General features: G+C 48.9%; 1 protein-coding gene across 1 annotated transcript in view; it reads right to left on the bottom strand.

Moving 5' to 3' along the window:
• Positions 1–21,929, bottom strand: part of LOC123455350 (aflatoxin B1 aldehyde reductase member 2-like) — a 45,708-nt gene extending 23,779 nt beyond the window's left edge. Inside the window, exons 1-4 of the mRNA XM_045136147.1 lie at positions 21,844–21,929; positions 21,058–21,190; positions 19,622–19,783; positions 18,950–19,031 (exon numbers count right to left, since the gene is read on the bottom strand). Of these exons, the coding sequence (XP_044992082.1) occupies positions 18,950–19,031; positions 19,622–19,783; positions 21,058–21,190; positions 21,844–21,929 (463 nt within the window). The remainder of the gene's footprint in view (positions 1–18,949; positions 19,032–19,621; positions 19,784–21,057; positions 21,191–21,843) is intronic.
• Between the last annotated feature and the right edge of the window lie 463 nt (positions 21,930–22,392).

The following is a 22,392-nucleotide window of genomic DNA, read 5'->3' as shown; positions in this document are numbered from 1 at the left end:
GTCTCTCTGGACAGTTTCTAGAAACTAGGAAAAGAATTGCCTCAGAGAGGTCATCTACACAGCTAACAATACCCTTCCCACCCCACCTTCCTGGCCTGGTTAAATGGGGTTTGTTGCAGTCAGGTTCACATTGCTGGTAGAAATCACCCAACCAAGAGCAGTTTATGGGGGGGAAAAAGAGGTTTATTTTGGCTTACCAGCTCATGATGACAGGGAAAAGTGATAACATGAGCAGATGGTGGACATTACTGCCTGGCCAACATAAGGTGGACAGGAGAGTGTGAGAAACATTGTCTTGGGGAAACGGGCTATAACACCCATAAACCTGTCCCCAACAATACACTGCCTCCAGGAGGCATTAATTCCCAAATCTTTATCAGCCGGGAACCTAGCATTCAGAACACTTAAGTTTATGTGGGACACCTGAATCAAACTACCACAGGGTTCCTTCCAGCTATGCTTTGAGCATCATGGAACTTTAGTTTTAAAAATGAGAACATGTAGCCGGGCGTGGTGGCGCACGCCTTTAATCCCAGCACTCGGGAGGCAGAGGTAGGAGGATCACCGAGAGTTCGAGGTCACCCTGAGACTCCATGGCGAATTCCAGGTCAGCCTGAGCCAGAGTGAGACCCTACCTTGGAAAAAAAAAAAAATGAGAACATGTACCAGGTGTGGTGGTGCACACCTTCAATCCCAGCCCTGGGAGGCAGAGGTAGGAGGATTGCCATGAGTTTAAGGCCACCTTGACATTACATAGTAAATTCCAGGTCAGCTGGACTAGAGTAAAACCCTACCTTGGAAAAAGAGAGAGAGAGAGAACATGAGGGCTGGAGAGATGGCTTAGTGGTTAAGGCACTTGCCTGTGAAACCTAAGGACCCAGGTTCAATTCCCCAGGACCCACGTAAACCAGATACACAAGGTGGTGCATGCATCTGGAGTTTGTTTGCAGTGGCTGGAGGGCCTTGCGAGCCATTCCCTATCTGCCTCTCCCTGACCCCCCACTCTCACGTAAATAAAAATAAAATATTTTTTTAATGAGAACATGAAAGCCATATGAAATGTGAAGGGAACGGAGGTAGAAGGGAGTCATTACCAGAAGCCTGTGATGGACGGCTACATCCAGGCGCTCCACATGGGGCACACAACCTCCAAGATCCAACCAACCACGGACTTCATCCAGACATTCAAACAGGGCAGCCAACCTTCCACACAGTGTACTTCACCCCCCAAGATTCAACCAACCACTGGCCCAAAGCATTCAAAGATCAAAACTGCTGGAGCCTGGGAAGATGGCTCAGTGAAAAAGTACTTGCTACATGAACATGAGGACCAGAGTTCAGATCCCCCACATCCATGTAGGTGTCAGTGGGTACGGTGGCCCACCTGTAATCCCAGCACTTGGGGGGCAGACACAGGGGATCCCTGGGACAGGCTGACTAGTTAGACCAGCCAAATTGGAGAGCTCTGAGTTCAGTGAGGAATCCTGCCTCCGTAAATAAGGTGGAGTGACGGACAGAGACACCTAAGGTCAACCTCTGGACTCCATATGCAGGTCCGTACATATGAATACATACATGAGCTCACACACCTGTAAACATGCATACCACATACATATCCAACTCAAAAGTGCATCTGTACTGAGTAAGGACATACCTTTTCCTTATTCTGAAATGATTTAACATCTTCTGTGGTATTAGAAATCATCTGGGGGGGGCACGCCTTTAATCCCAGTGCTCGGGAGGCAGAGGTAGGAGGATCCCTGTGAGTTTGAGGCCACCCTGGAACTACATGGTGAATTCCAGGCCAGCCTGGGCTGGAGTGAGACCCTACCTTGAAAAAACAACAACAAAAAAAGAAAACCACAAAAATTATCTGGAGATGACCTAAGATACACAGGGATATATGCAGGTTAGGAATGACTCCCTTGCCATTGTATATAAGACATGTGAGCATGGGGGGAATCTGGGTATTTAAGGGTGAGGGGGTGTCCCAGAATCCATCTCTATGGATTCCACAGGAGGATTGTGTTTAATCTCAAGCTTCACAAAGAGAAAGTTTCCTTCTCTTGCAAAGAGTCAGGGTGATGTGCTCAGCAAATGCACTCACAATAGGGCATTCACGCTCGGTCTAGAAGAGAGCTTTCAGGGTTGAGGAGAGCTCTGGCCTAGTGTGCACAAGGCCCCGGGCTAAGTCCCAGCACTGCAACAATTCTAACGACGGCAACAGGGATGGGGATGTAGTGTCGTTCATAGAGTGCTTGCATTGCATGCAGAAAACCCAGCACTGGATAAACAGGGTGAACTCGGAAAGCAGAGATAGGAAGTTTAAGGTCCTCTGTGGCTATATAGCCAGTTCTAGGCCATCCTGAGCTACATGAGACCCCATCTCAAAAATAATAACAATGCAGGGCTGGAGAGATGGCTTAGCGGTTAAGGCGTTTGCCTGAAAAGCCAAAGGATCCCTGTTCGACTCTCCAGGCCCCATGGAAGCCAGATGCACAAGGTGGCACATGCATCTGGAGTTTGTTTGCAGCGGCTGGAGGCCCTGGTGTGCCCATTCTCTCTCTCTCTCTCTCTCAAATAAATAAATATTATATTTTTTAAAATAATAACAATGCTAATTGTGTGCCTATCCTCAAAATCCAGTGTCACTGGACACATGGAGTTCTGGGATGGTCTGGCATGCAGTTCAGTGGTAGAGAGCTTGTCTAGCTTATGCAAGGCCCTGGGTTGCAACCCACCCCCCTCCCCAGTACCACGAAATGAAAGCTGGCATGGAGGAAAGGGGTGCGGCGTTTTGCTGAGACAAGCTGGACTTCTGTAGCTGACAACGGCCATTTGTCATCTCCGGGCGTGGGCGGCCTTCTTAGCACGTTCACGTAACACCCACTGTGACAACTACACCACCAGATGTCACACACCCAGCATGCATTGCTGTACCATGGGGTGCTGCAGTGGCAAGTGACCAGGCAGGGAGGCAGTCACTACCCTAGCCAGATGAGGCACTTCAGGGTGAACAGGGTTTAAGGTTAACAGTAAATTAAAAATGGCTGAAGGAAGTCCTTGAGCCTATAAGGGGGAATCTGGCTTTCCTCATCTCTCTCCGAGTAAAGGAGTTCCCTCCCTAGATCTCTTCTTCCCTAAAGAAGTTCCCCTTTCCTAGAAGATTCCTAGGAAGGTTGCCCCCTGTCCCAGCTTGTAAAATGCCCTAAGCTTGGTGTCTAGATGGGCTTTCTCATTTATGGGACCCCCACTCCTGTCTCCTTTTGGGCAAGAGCTCAAAAGTCTTTGCACTTATTAAGCTTTATAATAAAATCTGTCTAAACTTTGTCCTCTATGCTGTGTAGATTTCATTCATTCATTCATTCATTCTTCGAATTCAGAAAACAACCTGGACGCCACTGACTCAGTGGGAGCTCTGTATGACTGTGGCAGTCTAACTCCCAAGTTACTGACCAACCCAGGGCTAAAAACGACTCTGTTACTCTCAGAGACACCCCAATTCCTGTATCATGACCTTTAGCAGAAGGCAGAGCAGGTAAGAGATCAGGTGAGTGCCGAGGGTCCCCAACAACACTCTCTCCCCGGTGCCCGGCAAGATGGACTTCCAAAATTGCCACTCCTTGCTGGAGTCCTGCCGAGCTTTCCCCAGGGCTAGACTGACAGGTCCCCGTAAGTAGCCCAAATAGTTCCCCTGGCCTTTCCCTTGAGGCCAGTGTCATTATAATCTGAGGCCTCAAAGCACAAAGTCCACTCCTCCTGGCCAGCTGACCCTACCCTGGGAGGCCTGCCTTGCGCCTTCTCACACAGGCTGAGAGCAGCTTCTATGACGCCAGGCATGCTGGTCAGTCTGCCCTCTGCACCCTTCCGTGCCTGTCCCTGCAGGGGGCCTGAGGCTTCTCTAAGCCATCATCTTACATCCACTGGCTTCATCAGAGCAAGCCACCCAGGACATGTCCCGCACTGGTCACCATGGGGAGGTGGTGTGTGGTATGGCGCACATCAGGGGGCCATACTCAGAACTGAGAGGTGGCTCAGCAGTTAAAGGCACTTGCTTGCAAAGCTTGATGGCCTGGGTTTGATTCCCCAGTACCCACACAAAGCCAAATGTACAAAGTGGCACATGCATCTGGAGTTCGTTTGCAGTGGCAAGAGGCCCTGGTGTGCCCATTCTCTTTCTTTCTCTGTCTGTCTCCTGCCCTCCCTCTCTTTCCTTCCAAATAAATAAATAGTATATTTTAAAAGAAAGAATTCCTCAGGTGAGTTCCAGATCTGGCTTCTCGCCTCAGGCCCAGGGAAAGTGTATTTGCAGCCCATGATAGACGATGGACAGCGGATATTGGTTTGTTGTCACCCAGTGGTCCTGTTGCCCTCAACATCCTGGCCTAGAGAGGAGGACAGCGCCTGCCATGGGACAGTATCCGAAAAGGAGAGGAACAGCTGTGCTCAGGCAGAACCCAGCTCCTGGAGCTGTCAGTCAGCTGAGTTAGGCCACCTTCAGGCTCCATCTTGCTGGGCACGTGGGCTGGGGCAAGACATGGGCCTCTGAGGAGATGGAATCCTTGTGGCCTGATGACTTGCTTTGTTTTCTAAACTGTTTGCAAGTCTCCAGCAAACTCAGCCTGCGCGACACCACATCAGAGGACCCGCCTCCACCCCTCCCTTGAGGGTATCAGTCTGAGCTGGCACCCGGCCCTGTGATTCCTGGCCTCACCCAGGGGTGGGAGCCAACAGCAGCCTCATGAGCCCATGTTTGTGTTTTCCTCCAGAAACCTACCAGGCAGAACAAGGCTGGAGAGAAAGCCTAGAGAATTTTGACTTTTTAGAACTGGCAAAGGAGCTCCTTCCCTTCTTGGGGTAACAGCCAGGGTTGGACCCAGGCTTCCTCTGATCCCAGTCAGGAAATGAATTTTGGCGACCAGGGTGACGTGTGTTCTGTGGTATGTTTCCAATCAATGGGAGGTCACCAACTGCTGGCGGTTTTTCCTCCTCATGTCCTGTGAAGAGTTTGCTGGAACTGGACACAGAGGAGTTGAGTCAAGTTCCTCATGTTAGTTCTGGATATTCAACTGACAAGTTCAAGTTCTCCACAAGACCCAAGGCTGAATCACCCTCACCTTGGCCTCTGCCTAGTAGTGTGAACTTGGAAACTGCACAGTAACTCAATAATTTTTTTATAAGGAAGTTGGTGCAATGCAAAGATTCATGACTAGCCAATGGGATGGTTAAAGGTCCATTATATATAAAGAGCTCTTGAAACGCAATGGCAAAAGGTTTAAAAAAAAAGAAGTCGCCGGGCATGGTGGCATACACCTTTAATCCCAGCACTCAAGAGGCAGAGGTAGGAGGATCACCATAAGTTTGATGCCACCCTGAGACTACGTAGTTAATTCCAGGTCAGCCTGGGCCAGAGTGAGACCCTACCTCATAAAAAAAAAAAAAGTCTATCGCAAGATACAGAAAAGACTGGAGCACACCACTCACATACACACAAAATACAATTAGTAGGCTGGAGAGATGGCTTAGTGGTTAAGGCACTTGACTGCGAAGCTTAAGGACACAGGTTCAATTCTCCAGGTCCCATGTAAGCCAGATGCACATGGTGGCGCATGCAACTGGAGTTCATTTGCAGTGGCTAGAGGCTCTGGCATGCCCATCCTCTCTCTCTCTAATAAATAAATAAATAAATAATAAAATATTTGAAAAATTAAAAATAGGGGCTGGAGAAATGGTTTAGTGGTTAAGCGCTTGCCTGTGAAGCCTAAGGACCTCAGTTCATGGCTTGATTCCCCAGGACCCACATTAGCCAGATGCACAAGGGGCACACGCTTCTGGAGTTCGTTTGCAGTGGCTGGAAGCCCTGGTGCGCCCATTCTCTCTGTCTACCTGCCTATTTCTGTATCTCTCCCTCTCTCAAATAAATAAATAAAAATAAAATATTTAAAAAAATAAAAATATACATTTAGCAGAAACAATATAAAAAGGCACCCAGCCTCACTCTTTTTTAAAAATTTTGTCTGTTTATTTATTTATTTGAGAGCAACAGACAGAGCGAGAAAGAGGCAGAGAGGGAGAGAGAATGGGCGTGCCAGGACCTCCGGCCACTGCAAACGAACTCCAGACGCGTGCGCCCCCTTGTGCATCTGGCTGACGTGGGTCCTGGGGAATCGAGCCTCGAACCGAGGTCCTTAGGCTTCACACAGGCAAGCGCTTAACCGCTAAGCCATCTCTCCAGCCCCCAGCCTCACTCTTATTGCCACTGCCAATGAATGCCAGAAGCTTGGACCACCTTTTGCATCCGGCTTTATGTGCATGCTGAGGAATTGAACCTGGGCTGGCAGGCTTTGCAAGCAAGTGCCTTTAACTGCCGAGCCATCTCCCCAGCCTCCAACCTCACTCTTAGTAAAGGGAACGAAGATTGAAATGACACAGGGAGTCCAGGGTTTGCTCTTGCTTTGTCCATCAGACTGGCAAGGGAAAGGTTGACCACACACAGCATCACCGACTGTTAGCAGAGCGCAAAGGGCTCAGTGGGAGGAGTGGGAACCGCCTGGACCTGCAGACCAGACCCTGAGGTGCAGCTGCTCTCAGACGGTCAGAACGCACCCAGCAGGTTACCTCACCAAAAAGCACATGGCTGTGCAAAGACACACAGAAAGGGTATTCATCCTGGCTTCTCTTTTTTTGTTTTGTTTTGCATGTGTGCATGGTATAAGCATGTGCTGGTGTGGGGTCCTTTGCACCTGCCTGTGGTTCCCTGTGTGCTGGCCTGTGATGGCTGGAAGCAAACATCACGCGTTCCCCTCCGTCACCCAACTGCCTGTTGCTTCCTTTTGATGGAGTCTCTCGCCGATTCCAGAGTTTGCTGTTCGGGAGCTCCAGGGGTTCTCGGGTGCCGCTCCCCACAGGACTGGGGTTACCGCTGTGCATCGCCATCTTTAAATGTTTACGTGGGGTCTAGAAATTCAAATTTAGGTGATCTCAGTTCCCCTCAGGCCCTCATGATTGTACAGAAAGCACACTTTAACTGAGCCATCTCTCCAGCCCATGACATTCTTTTCAATAGCAAATTTTAAGGCTGGGCATGGTGGCACACACCTTTAATCCCAGCACTCGGGAGGCAGAGGTTGGAGGATCGCCGTGAGTTCGAGGCCAACCTGAGACTACATAGTGAATTCCGGGTCAGCTTGAGCTAGAGTGAGACCCTACCTCGGGAAAAAAAAAAAAGAGGTAGAGGTAGGAAGATAAAGATTCCAAAGTCAGCCTCAGCTACATGTCTTAGAAACAAAAAACAAACCAAAAAAAGTGAAGTTTAGAAACACTTCTACCACCCCAAGAAAGAGTCAAGCCTGATAGAATCCATAGGGAGTTCCTCTTAAACCTCCCAGCAATGTGTTTAAACTCTTTTGGGTACAGATAAAGCAGAAAGCTTACAGATGATATTTTTTCTGTCATGTGTGTGTGTGCACACGCACATGTCTCCATATGTGTGTGGGGTGCATGTGTGCATATGCATGTGGAAACTCATAGGTCTAACAGGTGTCTTCCTCAGTTACTTTCCACCTTATATTTTGTTGTTGTTGTTCATTTGTTTGCTTTTGAGGTAGGCTCTTGCTATAGCCAGACTGACCTGGAAGTTACTCTGTAGTCTCGGGGTGGCTTCGAACTCATGGCAGTCCTCCTACCTCAGCTTCCCAAGTACTGGGCTTAAAGGCATGCACCCCATGCCCAGCCTTTACCTTATTTTTTTTTCTTTTTTTTTACCTTATTTTTTAAGGCAGGGTCTCTCACTGAATCCTGAGCTTGCCAATTTGGCTAGACTAGCTAGTCAGCCAGTCCCAGGGATCCTCCTGTATCCAGATCCCCAGTGCTGGGCACATTCTAGGCTGCTCCCTGTCACAGGAGTGCTGGGGATTAAACTCGGGTCTTCATGATTACACAGGAAGCAGTTTACCCACTGAGCCATCTATCTCCCCTACCCTCCAGTGATTTTTACAAACCTAGCACAACTTGGACACTGAAACTTGATGAAAGCTTTAGATAAACATCTAAAAGGAGATGCTCCAAGTAGAATAAACTTAATTTGCATTCAAACCCTCCATTAAAGGGGACTGGGAAAATGGCTTAGTGGTTATGGCATTTGCCTGCGAAGCTTAAGGACCCGGGTTTGATTCCCCAGGGCCCACATTAGCCAGATGCACAAGAAGCGCATGCATCTGGAATTCGTTTGCAGTGACTGGAGGCCCTGGCACGCCATTCTTTCCCTCTCTCTCTCTCTCTCTCTCCCTCTCTCTCTCTCTCTCCCTCTTTCTCTGTCAAATAAATAAATAAATAAAAATAAAATATATAGAAAAGGCATGAAAATCAAATGGGGAATTCTGGGGAAGAAGGATGTAAAGTGTAGGGGAAGGGAAAGAATAGAGGGTAACTGGGAAAACAGTATCAAAATGCATTAGATAAATGTATGAAAATGTTTAAGAAATGGAAAAGACAAATACATTTTTTTTAACTTTTTTTTGTTGTTGTTTATTTATTTGAGAGCGACAGAGAGAGAAAGAGTGAGAGAGAGAGAGAACGGGCACGCCAGGGCTGCCAGCCACTGCAAACGAACTCCAGATGCGTGCGCCCCCTTGTGCATCTGGTTAACGTGGGACCTGGGGAACCGAGCCTCGAACCGGGGTCCTTAGGCTTCACAGGCAAGCGCTTAACCGCTAAGCCATCTCTCCAGCCCTACATTTTTTTAAGAACTGGTGATGGCATGGTTTGGGGATGGCTAGGGAGATGATTCAGTGGGCTGAGCACTTGCCACTCAAGCGTGAGGTCCTGAATTGAGATCCCCAGGACCGACATCAAGCTGGATGCAGTGAAGCTAGCGTCTATAACCCCGGAGCTCCTACTGCAGGATGGGAGGTGGAGGCAGGAGGCTCCCCCAGAAGCTCGAGGGCCAGCTAGCCTGGCATGCGCAGCGGTGGGCACGGAAAAACTCTGCCTCCAACGAGCTGAGAGATGAGGGCTGATACCAGAGGTTGCTCACACGCACACTGCACCTCACATGCACACATGAACACACCCGCACACGCACACCATAAATAAATAAATAAATAGCAGGGTGCAAAGTAGACGAAACCTTATTGATTCCAGATGACAGGTTACATTCCTGGAAGCTCCCAAGTGACTCTGAGAGAGGATACCACAGGCAGCAAAATAGATCTGCTATAGAGCAGGCTACAGTGAAAATTAGTAACAATAATAATTGGGGCTGGAGAGGTGGCTCAGTAGTTAAGAGCACTTGCTGTGTAAGCAGGAGGGACTGAGAGGGTCTGAGAGGACCTGAGCTCCATTGCAAAACGCACATGCTATTGCCCCGGTCCTGCGGAGAGTGGAGACCAGAGACTTGCCAGGGATTACTGACTGGGAAAATAGCCAAAGATGGTAGCTCTTGGTTGAGTGAGAGTCAGGCTGGCAAGTAAAAAATGGACACTATGTTCCTCTGGATTCTACACACACAGAACACACACATCTGCACACACAAGAACATATACCATATGCCAAGAAATAAAACAGATTTCACATACACCTATATAAACACATACAATCAGAAGCTGTACTATATGGGAAAAACACACTTGTTGCTTTGATAACTTTTCTCCCCCAAAAAGATAAAAGGATGTTTAGAGATTTATTCTTCAAACTACTAAAAAACAGAAAGAAGACTGAACAACTGGGAAGACAGCCTCAGGTCTGGACTCCAGTTCTCTCCAGTTGATTATAAGGTGGTGCCGTCAGGTTCGCATTGCTGGTAGAAATCACCCAACCAAGAGCAGCTTGTGAGGAAGAAAAAATAAAAGAGGTTTATTTTGGCTTACAGGCTCAAGGGCAAGCTCCATGATGGCATGGGGGAAACGATGGCATGAGCAGAGGGTGGACATCACCCCCAGGCCACATCAGGTGGACAATAGCAACAGGAGAGTGTGCCAAACACTGGCAAATGGAAACTTGCTATAATACCCATAAGACTGCCTCCAACAATACACCGCCTCCAGGAGGCATTAATTCCCAAATCTCCATCAGCTGGGAACCTAACATTCAGAATAACTAAGTTTATGGGGGACACCTGAATCAAACCACCATAGAAGGGTAGCTTGAGCCCCATGGACATAGACACTTTTCATTACCCAGATAAAGTCAGAAGAAAATTCCTATGAAAGCCATACATGACTATGGGCATTTATTGCAGGGAGACAGGATGGGCTGTGGGAAAAGGGCTGAGGATTCAACCAGAGAGATGGAAGCCGCTGTAGAGGCTCCTGGAAGATCTCACTTTCTCCAGGAAGCAGGGTACTGAATGCAAACCCAGACAAGAATTAAAAGAAATGAGGGGGAAAGCATGGAGGAAGCTGGTGGGTCTGACGTGGAGAAGCAAGCCAAGCGCAGTGGTCCGCGCCTGTAATCGGACCACTCTGGAGGCTGAGGCAGGATGATTGTTACGGCTCCAAGGCTAGTCTGAGCTACACAGCGAGTAACAGACCAGCAATGCAAGAGCCTGTCTCAACCCATGGCTGGTGAACGTGTTGAGGAAAAGTGGCTGATATGTGCTTAGCCCTAGACAGGACATCTGTGTCCCCCTGTCTAGTGTACAGAGGACATCACAGAAGAAGGAGCAGGAAGGGCAGAAGAGCGGGGGGGCGGGGAGGGGTGCTGTGGAATGCTGTCTTCTGGACACTGCGTGGCTGTTGCACTCACGAACTCACAGCGGCTGTGGGTTCCTGTGCAGGTAGCCCATCAACTTTCTGCCAAGGATGGGAGAGAGGGACGCGATAGGCCCACCGCTCCCTGATGAGTTATTGGTAATTGATGGTTGCTGGGGAAGGGGGTGCCATGTTCTTCAGTGGTGTCGGTGCTGGCAAGTTGCCCGTGTTCCAGAAAGTAACCGCCCAGCAAGTTCATGCAGGCAACCCCAGTTAAATTCAGTGGATCACACATACACAAGCAAAGAAGAAAAAAAATCATGAAGAGAGGGATTGGTTGGGAAGGAGTTTTGTGGGAGAGGGATAGGAGAGAGTGTGGGATGAATATGATCAAAATACATTATATATGTGCATGAAATTGTCAAAAATTTAAAAGCTTTAGAAAGATGTAAAACCTAAAGGACACTATAGAAGTGGTGACATGTTTACTTATTTAACAATTGTGACCGTTGTCTGTTCAGACCTAGTCGAGATTGCCTTCAGACAATGAATAATGTGTGGCCACTGAGCAAAAACACAAATCAAACCACCAGAAAGAGCCAGAAGAGAAGGGAGGGAGGGAGAGAAGAAGGGGAGGAAGAAAGAGAAAGGGAAAAAGTAAGGGAAAAAGGAGGAATGGTAGGAATGAAGAAAGAAAGGAAGAGAAAGAGTTAGGAAAAGAGAATGAAAAGAAAAGGAAGAAAATTTGTGTGCAAAAATAATCTAGGGTCAGGGGAGATGAGTCAGTGGGTAAGAGTGCCTGCTGTTCAAGCATGGACACCTGAATTTGATCCCCAGCACCCATGTCAAAAGCCAGGTCTGGCCATGCACTCCTGTAACAACCAGTCCTGAGGGGTTGGAGGCAGGAGAATTACTAGGGCTCATTGGTCAGCCAATGTCACCAAAAAACACAGCTCCAAGTTCACTGACAGATTCTATATCAAGTTCATTCAGAGACTCCATCTCAAGTTCACTGAGAGACTTCATCTCAAGTTCACTGGGGGACTCCATCTCAAGTTCACTAAGAGACTCCATCTCAAGTTCACTACGAGACTCCATCTCAAGTTCACTGAGAGACTCCATCTCAAGTTCATTGAGAGACTCCATCTCAAGTTCACTGAGATGCTCCATCTCAAGTTCCCTGGGACTCCATCTCAAGTTCACTGAGACTCCATCTCAAGTTCACTGGGACTCCATCTCAAGTTCACTGAGACTCCATCTCAAGTTCACTGGGACTCCATCTCAAGTTCACTGAGAGGCTCCATCTCAAGTTCATTGAGAAATTCCATCTCAAGTTCACTGGGACTCCATCTCAAGTTCACTGAGAGGCTCCATCTCAAGTTCACTGAGAGACACCATCTCAAGTTCATTGAGAAATTCCATCTCAAGTTCACTGAGAGGCTCCATCTCAAGTTCACTGAGACACTCCATCTCAAGTTCACTGAGACACTCCATCTCAAGTTCACTGAGAGGCTCCATCTGAAGGAAACAACGAGGAAGAAGACAAGAGTGGCAGACATCTGACATTCTAATCTGGCCTCTGAGTGAGTGTGCTTGAGGGGGTGCATCTGTAACACTCATGTACACACTATACTCACACATATATACCTCCTGTGGAGGTTTGATTCAGGTGTCTCCCATAAACTTAGGTGTTCCAAATGCTAGGTTCCCAGCTGATGGAGATTTGGGAATTAACGCCTCTTGGAAGCAGTGTACTGTTGGGAGCAGGCTTATGGGTGTTATAGCCAGTTTCCCCTTGCCAGTATTTGGCACACTCTCCTGTTCCTGTTGTCCACTTTATGTGGGCCAGGGGGTGATGTCCACCCTCTGCTCATGCCATCATTTTCCCCTGCCATCATGGAGTTTGCCCTCGAGCCTGTAACCCAAAATAAACCTCTTTTTCCCACAAGCTGCTCTTGACTGGGTGATTTCTACCAGCAATGCAAACCTGACTGCAACACCTCTAAACGATGAATATCTAGGAAAACTCCAAAAAGAAAGAGGACCAAAGAGGAGGGTTATCCTGGCAGATGTTAAGACACAGAACCACATATAAACCATTTAAGCAATGTGATAACAGAAATGGATAGATAGACCACTGACTGTGAATCACATCCTAAGAATAGTTGGAACTTTAGTCCATGAGAAAAAGATCATGTTGGGTCAGCTGGAGTAAGATTATAATAGGTGGTAGTTCTACCACATATACCAGGTTAAGCCCCAAAGATTCAAATGAGAAAAGCAAAATAATAATAATAATAATAATAATAATAATAATAATAATACACATGATAGAAGAGGATGTGGAAGGATTCTTTTTTAATAATACATTGCAACTTGCCCTGTAAAGATTTAAGTTTATGCCCAATATAGTAATGCTAGTCTCACTGTTGGTTAGAGAAGCTTCCCTTTGCAGATGGCGGTGACTCCTGGGAAGACTCAAACTCATGTAAGGGCTGAGAAGAAGTGACGGTGGTGTGTTCATCACTAAGTGAGGTATCTCTATCACACTCTCTAAGGCTCAGGGAATTGAGGAGGAGGTAGTGGAAAGAATGGAAGAGTTGGAGGAAGGGGAGGAGTGCTCACAAATATTGTCTTCCAGACACAAAGTGGCCTTGATATTCATGACCTCACAGTGGCTGATGCTACCTACAAAAGACCTGCATAATATGAGGCAGAAACAATGGTTATACCAAAATAGAAGATGAGGCTGGACCCCAAACATTATAAGCCATTGTTAAGGCTCTTGGTTTCCCATCAGGAACAGACAGTAAGACCCTATTGCTAAAGACTCCACATAGTTGGGCTGCAAGGTCACTGAGAAATCTTGCTGGAGCTGAGCTTAAAACCTTCTCCCTGTAGACCAGCTGACAGAAAGCTGGAAAAAGCTATGCTGCATGCAGCTCCATGGGAGAGAAGTCATCAGGGGAGATAAACAACAGTGGAACACTGCAAGCCTTAAATTTGACTAGCCAGGCCAAATGAGCCAACAGGTACATAGTGGCATATCTGTTATGGGGGAAAACAACCACTCTCTAACTGAACTGGAGGCCCACTCCACAGGAGGGAACACATGCCTGGTACTGAAAACCTATGATGGGGGTGGGGGTCATGAGCCCTAGGGGTGTAATGTCTGATGGTGTCTGACTAAATGCATATATTATGCATATATCATACTGCCCTGTAAGCACTTATCTTCATGCTCATATCCATATATTTGGTTAGAGAAGCTTCTCTTTTCAGATGGCAATGACCTCTGGGTTGACTCAAAAAGCACCATAGTGCTGAGAGGAAGTGACAGGAGTGTCCAGCACTGAAACATCTCTTGGCACTTTCCAAGGTTCAGGGTCCATTGTGGAAGAGGTGGCAGAAAAAAATGTAAAAGCCAAAGGAAGGGTAGGACTGCTTACAATGCACTCTTCCAGACACAAAATGGCCTGGATATCCATGACCTCGCAGTGCCTGACACTACCTATACAAGACCATCATAAAAGGAGAAAAAGATGATGCCATCAAGACAAAAGAGCGACTAATTGAGAGGAGGAGGGGATATGATGGAGAGTGGAGTTGCAAAGGGGAAAGCTGGGTTTATTGCCTACAATTATGGAATTTGTCAATGAAAATAAATTAATAAGTTTTATTTTAAAAAAGAAGATGAGCTGAAGAGATTGCTCAATAGTTAAAGATGGCTACTTGCAAAGCCTGATGAGCCAGGTTTGATTCCCCAGTACCACATAAGACCAGATGCACAAAGTGTTGCTTGCATCTGGAGTTTGTCTGCAGTAGGAAGAGGTCCTGGGACATATATTCTCTCTTTGCTCATGAATAAATATCTAAAAATACTTTTTAAATGACTCAAGCTGGGTTGGAGAGATGGCTCAGTGGTTGAAGATACTTCCTTGCAAAGGCTATGGCCTAGGTTCAATTCCCCAGTACCCACATAAAGCCAGATTCTCAGAGTGGTGCATGCACCTTGAGTTCATGTGCAATGGCAAGAGGTCCTGTATAGTCTCTCTCTCTCTCTCAAATTATATACATACAGATTGATACACACACACACACACACACACACACACACACACACACACACACATATATATATAATATTTTTCTTTAAGATCCAAACAGTAAAAGCAAACATCTTTCACATGGTAGAAAGCATCGTAAGACAAGTCAGACGGCAAGATTCATCAGTCATTAGGTAGACCTAAATCCCGAATGACAGGTGCCCTTTATGAGAAGAGATTAGGACAGAAGCCAGTTTATGATGTGTTAAGGGTGGTGATCCCACTATCTGAAAATGGCATCAATTTCAACAACACAAAATCAAAAGGAGAGCTGGTGAAAGATAAGAAAAATGAAGAGACGTGTGCTATGGACTAAACGTTTGTGTTTCTTCAAAACACTTAAGCTTCTAAAAGTAAATAAATAAATAAAAATAAATAAAACACTTATGCTAAAGCCTTAGCTATGATTGGAGATAAGATTTTTAAGGAAGTTATTAAAGTTAAATGAGGTCAAGTTAAAGTTAAGCAGAGGAGCTGGGGAAATGGCTCAGCAGTTAAGGGTACTTGCTTGCAAAGCCTGCCAGCCTGAGGTCTGTTCCCCAGTACCCACATAAAGCGGCATACAAAAACTGGTGCGCGTGTCTGGCATTGGTTTGCAGCAGCAAGAAGCCCTGGTGCGTTGCACACTCACACACATGCGCGCATGTTAATTAATTAATGCGGGTGTCGTGGTTAGAATCAGAACTGTCCCTTACAAACCATGGGTTGACACAGCTGGTCTCCAGATGCTGGTACTGTTCTGGGAAGGGGTGGAAACTTTAGGAGCTGGGTTCCTGGCTCCACTGGGGGGCCGCTGGGGGGGTGGGTCCTTGAGGGCTATAGCACAGCCTTCCTTACACTCTCTTCCCTTCTTCCTGGTCCACATATCATGTCTGCCATGTGCTCTCACCACTACAGGGAGACGTGCTCCCCCTGACATGGCTGCCCTGCCATGACGGGCTGTACCCTAGGAAACTGTGAGCCACAGTAAACCACTTCTCCTGCAAGATGTTTCTTTCTGTCAGGTATCGCGGGTATGCTACACAAGATCAACTGTAATTGGGTGTTGAATGTACCCCCAAAACCTAACTGGCTGAGTCCTCAGAGTGGTATTATTGGAGAGGAGGAAACCTTTAGGAGATGAGGCCTGGGAGAGATCTTCAGGTCAATGGGGGCATGTACCCAAAGGGCCCCTTTTGGCTCATAACCTAAGCAAGACACTCCACTCTGCAGTGCCGCCATGTCATAAGCCCAAAGCAAGGGGCCCGCCAATCCTTAGAGCCTCAAAGACTGCAAGCCAGAAATCAGCCTGTCCTCTCTATTACTTAGTTATCTCAGGTACCTCGCTGCAGTGGGCGAAGGCTGGCTGCCACGGATGGGCCCGGCCCTGATACATCCTGTATCTTTACATGTGTGTCTTTGACAAGAGATCCCAGGCCTGAGATAGCTCAGTGAACAACGTGCTTGCTGCACAAGCATGAGGAACTGAGTTCAGTCCCCAGAACCTGTACAACATGTCAGGTATGTGCCTGTGACCCCAGGGCTGGGAAGGTGGAGACAGGCAAATCCCCGGGCTTGCTGACCAGCTAGTGCAGCCCAGTCAGGCAATTTTCATGCCTAGATTAAAAAAAAAAACAAAAACAAAAAAAACCTAGGAGCCGGGTGTGGTGGCACACGCCTTTAATCCCAGCAGTGGGAGACAGAGGTAGGAGGATTGCTGTGAGTTCGAGGCCACCCTGAGACTCCAATAGTAAATTCCAGGTCAGCCTGGGCTAGAGTGAGACCCGACCTAGAAAAAAACAAAATAAAAAAATTTAAAATGTAAAAATAAAATAAAACTAGGGCTGGAGAGATGGCTTAGCAGTTCAACGCTTGCCTGTGAAGCCTAAGGACCCTGGTTCAAGGCTCGATTCCCCAGGACCCACCTTAGCCAGGTGCACAAGGGGTATATGCATCTGGAATTGGTTTGCTGGAGGCCCTGGAGCGCCCATTCTCTGTCTCTCTCTATCTGCCTCTTACTCTCTCTGTCTGTTGCTCTCAAAAAAATAAATAAAACTAAGTAAGTCTGCTGGTGTCTGGCTAAATGCATATATTATGCTCAACAGTCTGCCCTGTCAGCACCTTTCTGAAGATTCATACCTATATGTTAATGCTACTCTCACTTTTGGTTAGAGAAGCTTCACTTTTCAGATGGCAGTGATCAGTGAGATGACAAAAAAGGCACCATGGTGCTGAGAAGAAGTGACAGAGGAGTGCTCAGCATTGAAATATCTCTATCACACCTTCCAAGGCTCAGGATCCATTGTGGAAAAGGTGGTGGAAAGAATGTAAGAGCCAAAGGAAGGGTAGGACTGCTTTCAATGCAATCGTCCAGACACAAATTGACGAAGATATCCTTGACCTCACAGTGCCTGGTACTACCTTCACAAGACCTTCATTCTAGGAGGAAAAGATGAAATCAAAATAAGAGAGAGACTGATTGAGAGGGGGAGGGGATATGATAGAGTGTGGATTTGTGAAGGGGAAAGTGGGGGAGGGGAGGGGAGGGAATTGTCATGGTTTATTTTCTGTAAGTATGGAAGCTGTTAAAAAAAAAGTTTAAAAGAAAATTAAGGGGCTGGAGAGATGGCTTAGAGGATAAGGCACTTGCCTGTGAAGCCTAAGGACCCAGGTTCGATTCCCCAGGACCCACATAAGCCAGATGCACAAGGTGGCACATGTGTTTGGAGTTTATTTGCAGTGGCTGGAGGCCCTGGTGCACCCATTCTCGGTGTGTGTGCATCTGCCTCTCTCCTTCTCTCTCTCTCTCTCTCTCTCTCTCTCTCTCTCTCTCAAAGAAATAAATAATATATCTATTTAGAAAAAAACAAAATACCAGGTGAATAGCACCTAAAGATCAGCAGCCGGGGTTTCCTCAGGCCCCCACATGCATGCGCACACAAGCACCAGGGTGCTCCCTCTCCTCACCTTTCGGGCCTCCAGAAGAGAGTGCTGCCTCCCAGGCAAGGAGGGAGCCTCGCCTGCGCCTGCAGGGGCCTTGACTTCTAGCCTCCAGATCTGCGAGAAGATAAACTGTTCTCGGAGCCACCTGGCCTGTGGCGTGAGCTGGCTCTTCCACGACAGCCAGGCACACCTCTCACAAAATGATGGGCACAAAGATGCCACTGTGCCTTCACCTGCCCTATTCAGATGTCACCACTTGCTCTGGTAAAGGGTGGGGGTCACCTGCATTCCATCCTACCTACTCTGATACAAAACTCAAAGTTTCCACCAAGAGACACCATTTTAGTTGAATGATAGGGATTTTTTTTTTTCGTAAGATGGTGACAGACCCTTGGAATTTCAGATCCAGAAGAAATGTAGAAGGTGATCTGAAGGAAGCCCACCAACTCACCCCCCGTGAGGAGAGTCTGACTGTGACTGGGTGAGGGTTGGATTGTGTCCCCAAGAACCCATATACTGAGGTCCTGAACTCTGCCTCAGAACGTGACTGTGTTTGGAGACGGGGTCTCTTGAGAGGAGATTCAGGTAGATGAGGTCACAGAGTGGCCCAAATCCAACCTGTGCTCTTATAGAAGAGGGGTCAGGTCACAGCCATACAGAGGAGACACCATCTGCACACCAAGGAGGGAGGTCTCAGGAAGAGCCACCTCTGTCTGGGGCTTCTAACCACCAGGATGAGGGGACAGTAGATGTCTGCTGCTTCCTGGCTGTGGTATTTGCTTTGGTAGAAGGAGCTGACATGCAGGTGGAGAACATTTTGCAGGGGGAGCATCTTGCAGCTAGAGCATCTTGCATGTGGGGAGAATCTTGAAGGTGGGGAGCATCATGCAGATGGAGTATCTTGCAGGTAACGAGCATGTTGCAGGTGGGAAGTATCATGCAGGTGGAGCACCTTGCATGTGGGGAGCATCTTGCATGTGGGGAGCATCTTGAAGGTGGGAAGCATCATGCTATTAACCCCAGCAGGCAGTACCACAAGAAGTCAGTATGGTCCCCCGGAAACTGCTGTTGCCCCTGTCCTGACCTAGCCCCATCACCTCCAACTTTGCTTGGCCCTTGCACTGGGGATCCCCATCCCCACCCTCAGCATGTCCTTCCTGGGCAAGCCTTCTCGCCAACACAGCATTTGAGCCATTGTGGTCCTGGACCGCTGACCTCCTCAGGGCCGCTCACCGTACCTGGCGCTCAGCACTCCCAGACCCATGCGGGAGCCCGAGAGCCAAGCCGGTGGATGGTGGGTGGACGAGGTGGCGTCCTGTAGCAGACCAGCGAGAGAAGTCTGGAGAAGGGGGCTGGAGAGGTAGGGGCCAAGGGAAGGAGAGGGAGAGGGAGCTTCAAGCCTGCTGATTGGCTCCGCTGCCCCGAAAATTCCTTCAAAGGCCCCCTGTTCTCCCAGCCCTTTCCTTCTCCACACACCACGGCAGTATTTTGGGAGAAATTCAATCCTTATGCTGCAGAGTCATTTATCCTGAAATCATCAGCATGCTTCGGTCCGTCTGAGGGCCCTGGCTGTTCTTTTTATAGACTTGGTTAAGCCATTTTGCTTTGAGTCACGTTCTTGTATCTGTAAATGAATTCAGACGCCCTCTTGCCCCACCCCTGCCCCAAATCCTGTTCTGTACCATTGTTGGAGTTCTCAGGATTTAAGAAAGTGCTAAATATGGCCACGGGGAGGGGGGGAAGGGGGGCACTCCTATGCTTTCTTATGGAAGCTGCCCAGGTGGCAGACAGGGGCTGTGTCCATTCCCAAGTGCCCAGGGGACCCGAACCAGATTCATGAGGCTTCACGGCTGTCCCATGGGTATGTTGTCACTAGGTCCAGACTAACAGTCTAACTCCCAGCACCGGGGCCTCAGTGGAAGTGGCTGCGGTGTCTGCCCGGGGCAGCCGGGCCCCTCTTCTGAGCACCCAAGTATATGGCGTGTCTTCCCCGTGGCGTCCTTGCTCAAAGTCCTCTACCAAGTGTCCACCGGGGCTGCCTAGATGTGGGGAGCCTCTTAGAAAGGCCTGGAAGCGAAAAGCAAGCCCAGAATGGCAAAGGATGGCTCCCATGACATCTTTAAGAGATGCCCCAGGTGACAGCTGCCCATGGGAGCAGGTCCTGTGCGTATAGCCAGTGCCAGGTGAACACAGGGACAGGAGCCCTCAAATGCAGCAAGTGCTGGAATCTACGGTAAAGGTCCCAAGGTACCTTGTCCCCAACCCCTTCCACCCCGTGAGGTTATGCTGCTGTAGGGGCAGGTGGGGCATAGAACAGGTCAAGACAGATGAGTAATCCTTTGCTGCCCACATCCCATCTCAAGGGCATAAACTTCAAAAGACAGGGTCCACTCTACCAGCTGCTAGGGCCCATCCAGGGCATGGTGGAAGACAGAATCAGGAAGTGATCTCTGTGCAGGCCCTAGGACAGCAACTATGGCTAGAATGGCAACTTGGGGGGGGGGTCCCACTACTTCCCCCAGGCAATTGGCTCTCAGAGAGCTGAAAAGACAAAGGCTGGGAATCAACGACCTGGAGGCAGCAGGGACCAGGAAGGACAGAGGCAGCAAGAGGAACTGGGATAGACCGAGGACCCAGACAGCACAGACTGGGCCCTGTGGTTACTGACATCACACACTTGATGGACAGGTGAGACCGAAGGTCCTGCCATAGCCCAGCCCACCGGAAGTGGACCTGCAGGCTCAAAGCCCAGGAGATCAGAACCAGAGGGCCATGCCCTAAGCGGGGGAGGCCCCAGCTAAACCCTTCTTTGCATTAACTTGGGGTTCTGCAGCCGTGGGCACACACACACATCTCCAGCTTCCCCATTCACAGTGGGCTGGGAAGACAGAAGACCCAGCTGCCTGGCCATACCCCCACAGCCCTCGCCCAGCTCCTACCAGCAGGGGTGACTGCAGCTGCCACGAGCTCGCATTTACCAGGTACACAGTGAGCCCCACAGGCCGGATGGCTCCCACCCAGCTCTGCCTGGGAGAAGCCTCTCTGCCTTAGTGTTGAGGGTCTGCCTGGTGCATTGAGGCTATGGAGTCTCTGTACCGTACCTCCCTCAAAGTGGGTCCTAAAAGAGAGTGTATTCACCCTGTGACAGACAGTGGTCACCTGCACAGGTTGTACCCCAAAACTGACCCACCCATCATGATGCGCCTGCCCACCCTCACCCTGACTTGTCCTGTCACTTCACACAGGGCATAAGCTGCCCAGCCCCTGCCTCTTGCCTGTGAGTCCAGCCATCTCCCGGCTTTTGAGTTTTGCATGCATACCAAAGGCACAAGGGGAGTTACCAGGGGAAGAGGACAGTGGCCAGTCAAGGTTCTCAACACCTTCTCGCTGCCCGGCACTGGGTGGGGTGGGAGACGGGACGTACCGGGGTTTCTGGCCATTGTCCCAGGGGCAGCCTCCTCAAGCAGCTCCCACCTGCAGGGAACATTGCGAGGGAGGGCGGATCTATAGGATGTATGAAAACACATTGCCTGAACAAGAACCATCTGGAGGCCGGAAGTGTCCAAGATCAAGGTGTAGGCAGCCTGGGTTCCTGCTGAGGGCTCTGATGGAGGAGGGACTGTTCTCACCTTTCCCATAGCTGCCTTGTGGCTTCAGTAATCCCTTGACTTGTCACTGGTGCCTTGTCCTGTTACTTCATGTCCCCCTCAGTGTCTTTCTCTGTGTTCCAGTTTCGTTTCTTAATAAGGTCACAGTCATATTGGATGAGGGTCACCCCAATGACCTCGTCTAACCTCAGCCATCTTCAAGGCCACCACTTCCAAACACGGTCATGCTCACAGCTACTCAGGGTTAGGGTTCTGACATTATGGTGGTGGCGGGGAGATTTAATTCATTCAGAGATTGATGCTTATGTCCCTCCCCTGCAGGCCAGTAGCTTACATCTCTGACCTTGACCCTGAGGCTGTGGACACATGGACCCTGGTGGATCACCAGTTTATGAAAGGGTTAACAGTTTTTACTCCCTGCCCAGCCCAGCCACACAGTAGGCAAGATGAACGAATCAGAGAACACGAGGTCCTTGAAAGACACTTGCCACTCCTCCCACCCCTGGTCTCTCTCAATACCCACCAAATGTGGAGGAGTGAACTGATAGCCCATCCCCCTCAGCCCACAGGGCTGTGATGACGGCATAGATGACGCCCCCTGCCATGGCCAGAAGCTGAACTTCTGCAGAATTGGCCAAGAGTGTAGTGGCCTTTGCTGTGAAGGCTGCAAGTCCTCCCTTAGAGGTCAAGGACCCAGAAGTGGCCCATGTCCACAGGGAGCAGAGGACATCCTTGGAAGCTGCTGCTACAGTGTGGGATGCAGGGTAGGAGCAGCCACACCCTGCAGACAGCCCCAAGGTCTCTGCTGTGGTTTAAAAGTAAAATATCAGCCGGGCATGGTGGCACACACCTTTAATCCCAGCCCTCAGGAGGCAGAGGTAGGAGGACCGCCAAGAGTTCAAGGCCACCCTGAGACTACATAGTGAATTCCAGGTCAGCCTGGACCAGAGTGAGACCCTACCTCGAAAAACAAAAAAGTAAAAATATCATAGGTGGCTTCCAGCTAGTGGTGCTCTTTGGTAAGGTTGTGGAACCTTGATGAGGTGGAGACTTGCTGGAGGAAGTGGG

This window comes from Jaculus jaculus, chromosome 1 (genome assembly GCF_020740685.1).
Source record: "Jaculus jaculus isolate mJacJac1 chromosome 1, mJacJac1.mat.Y.cur, whole genome shotgun sequence".
Lineage (NCBI taxonomy): Eukaryota > Metazoa > Chordata > Mammalia > Rodentia > Dipodidae > Jaculus > Jaculus jaculus.
The sequence above is the reverse complement of the archived record's forward strand: the minus strand, read 5'-3'. Positions and strand labels throughout refer to the sequence as shown.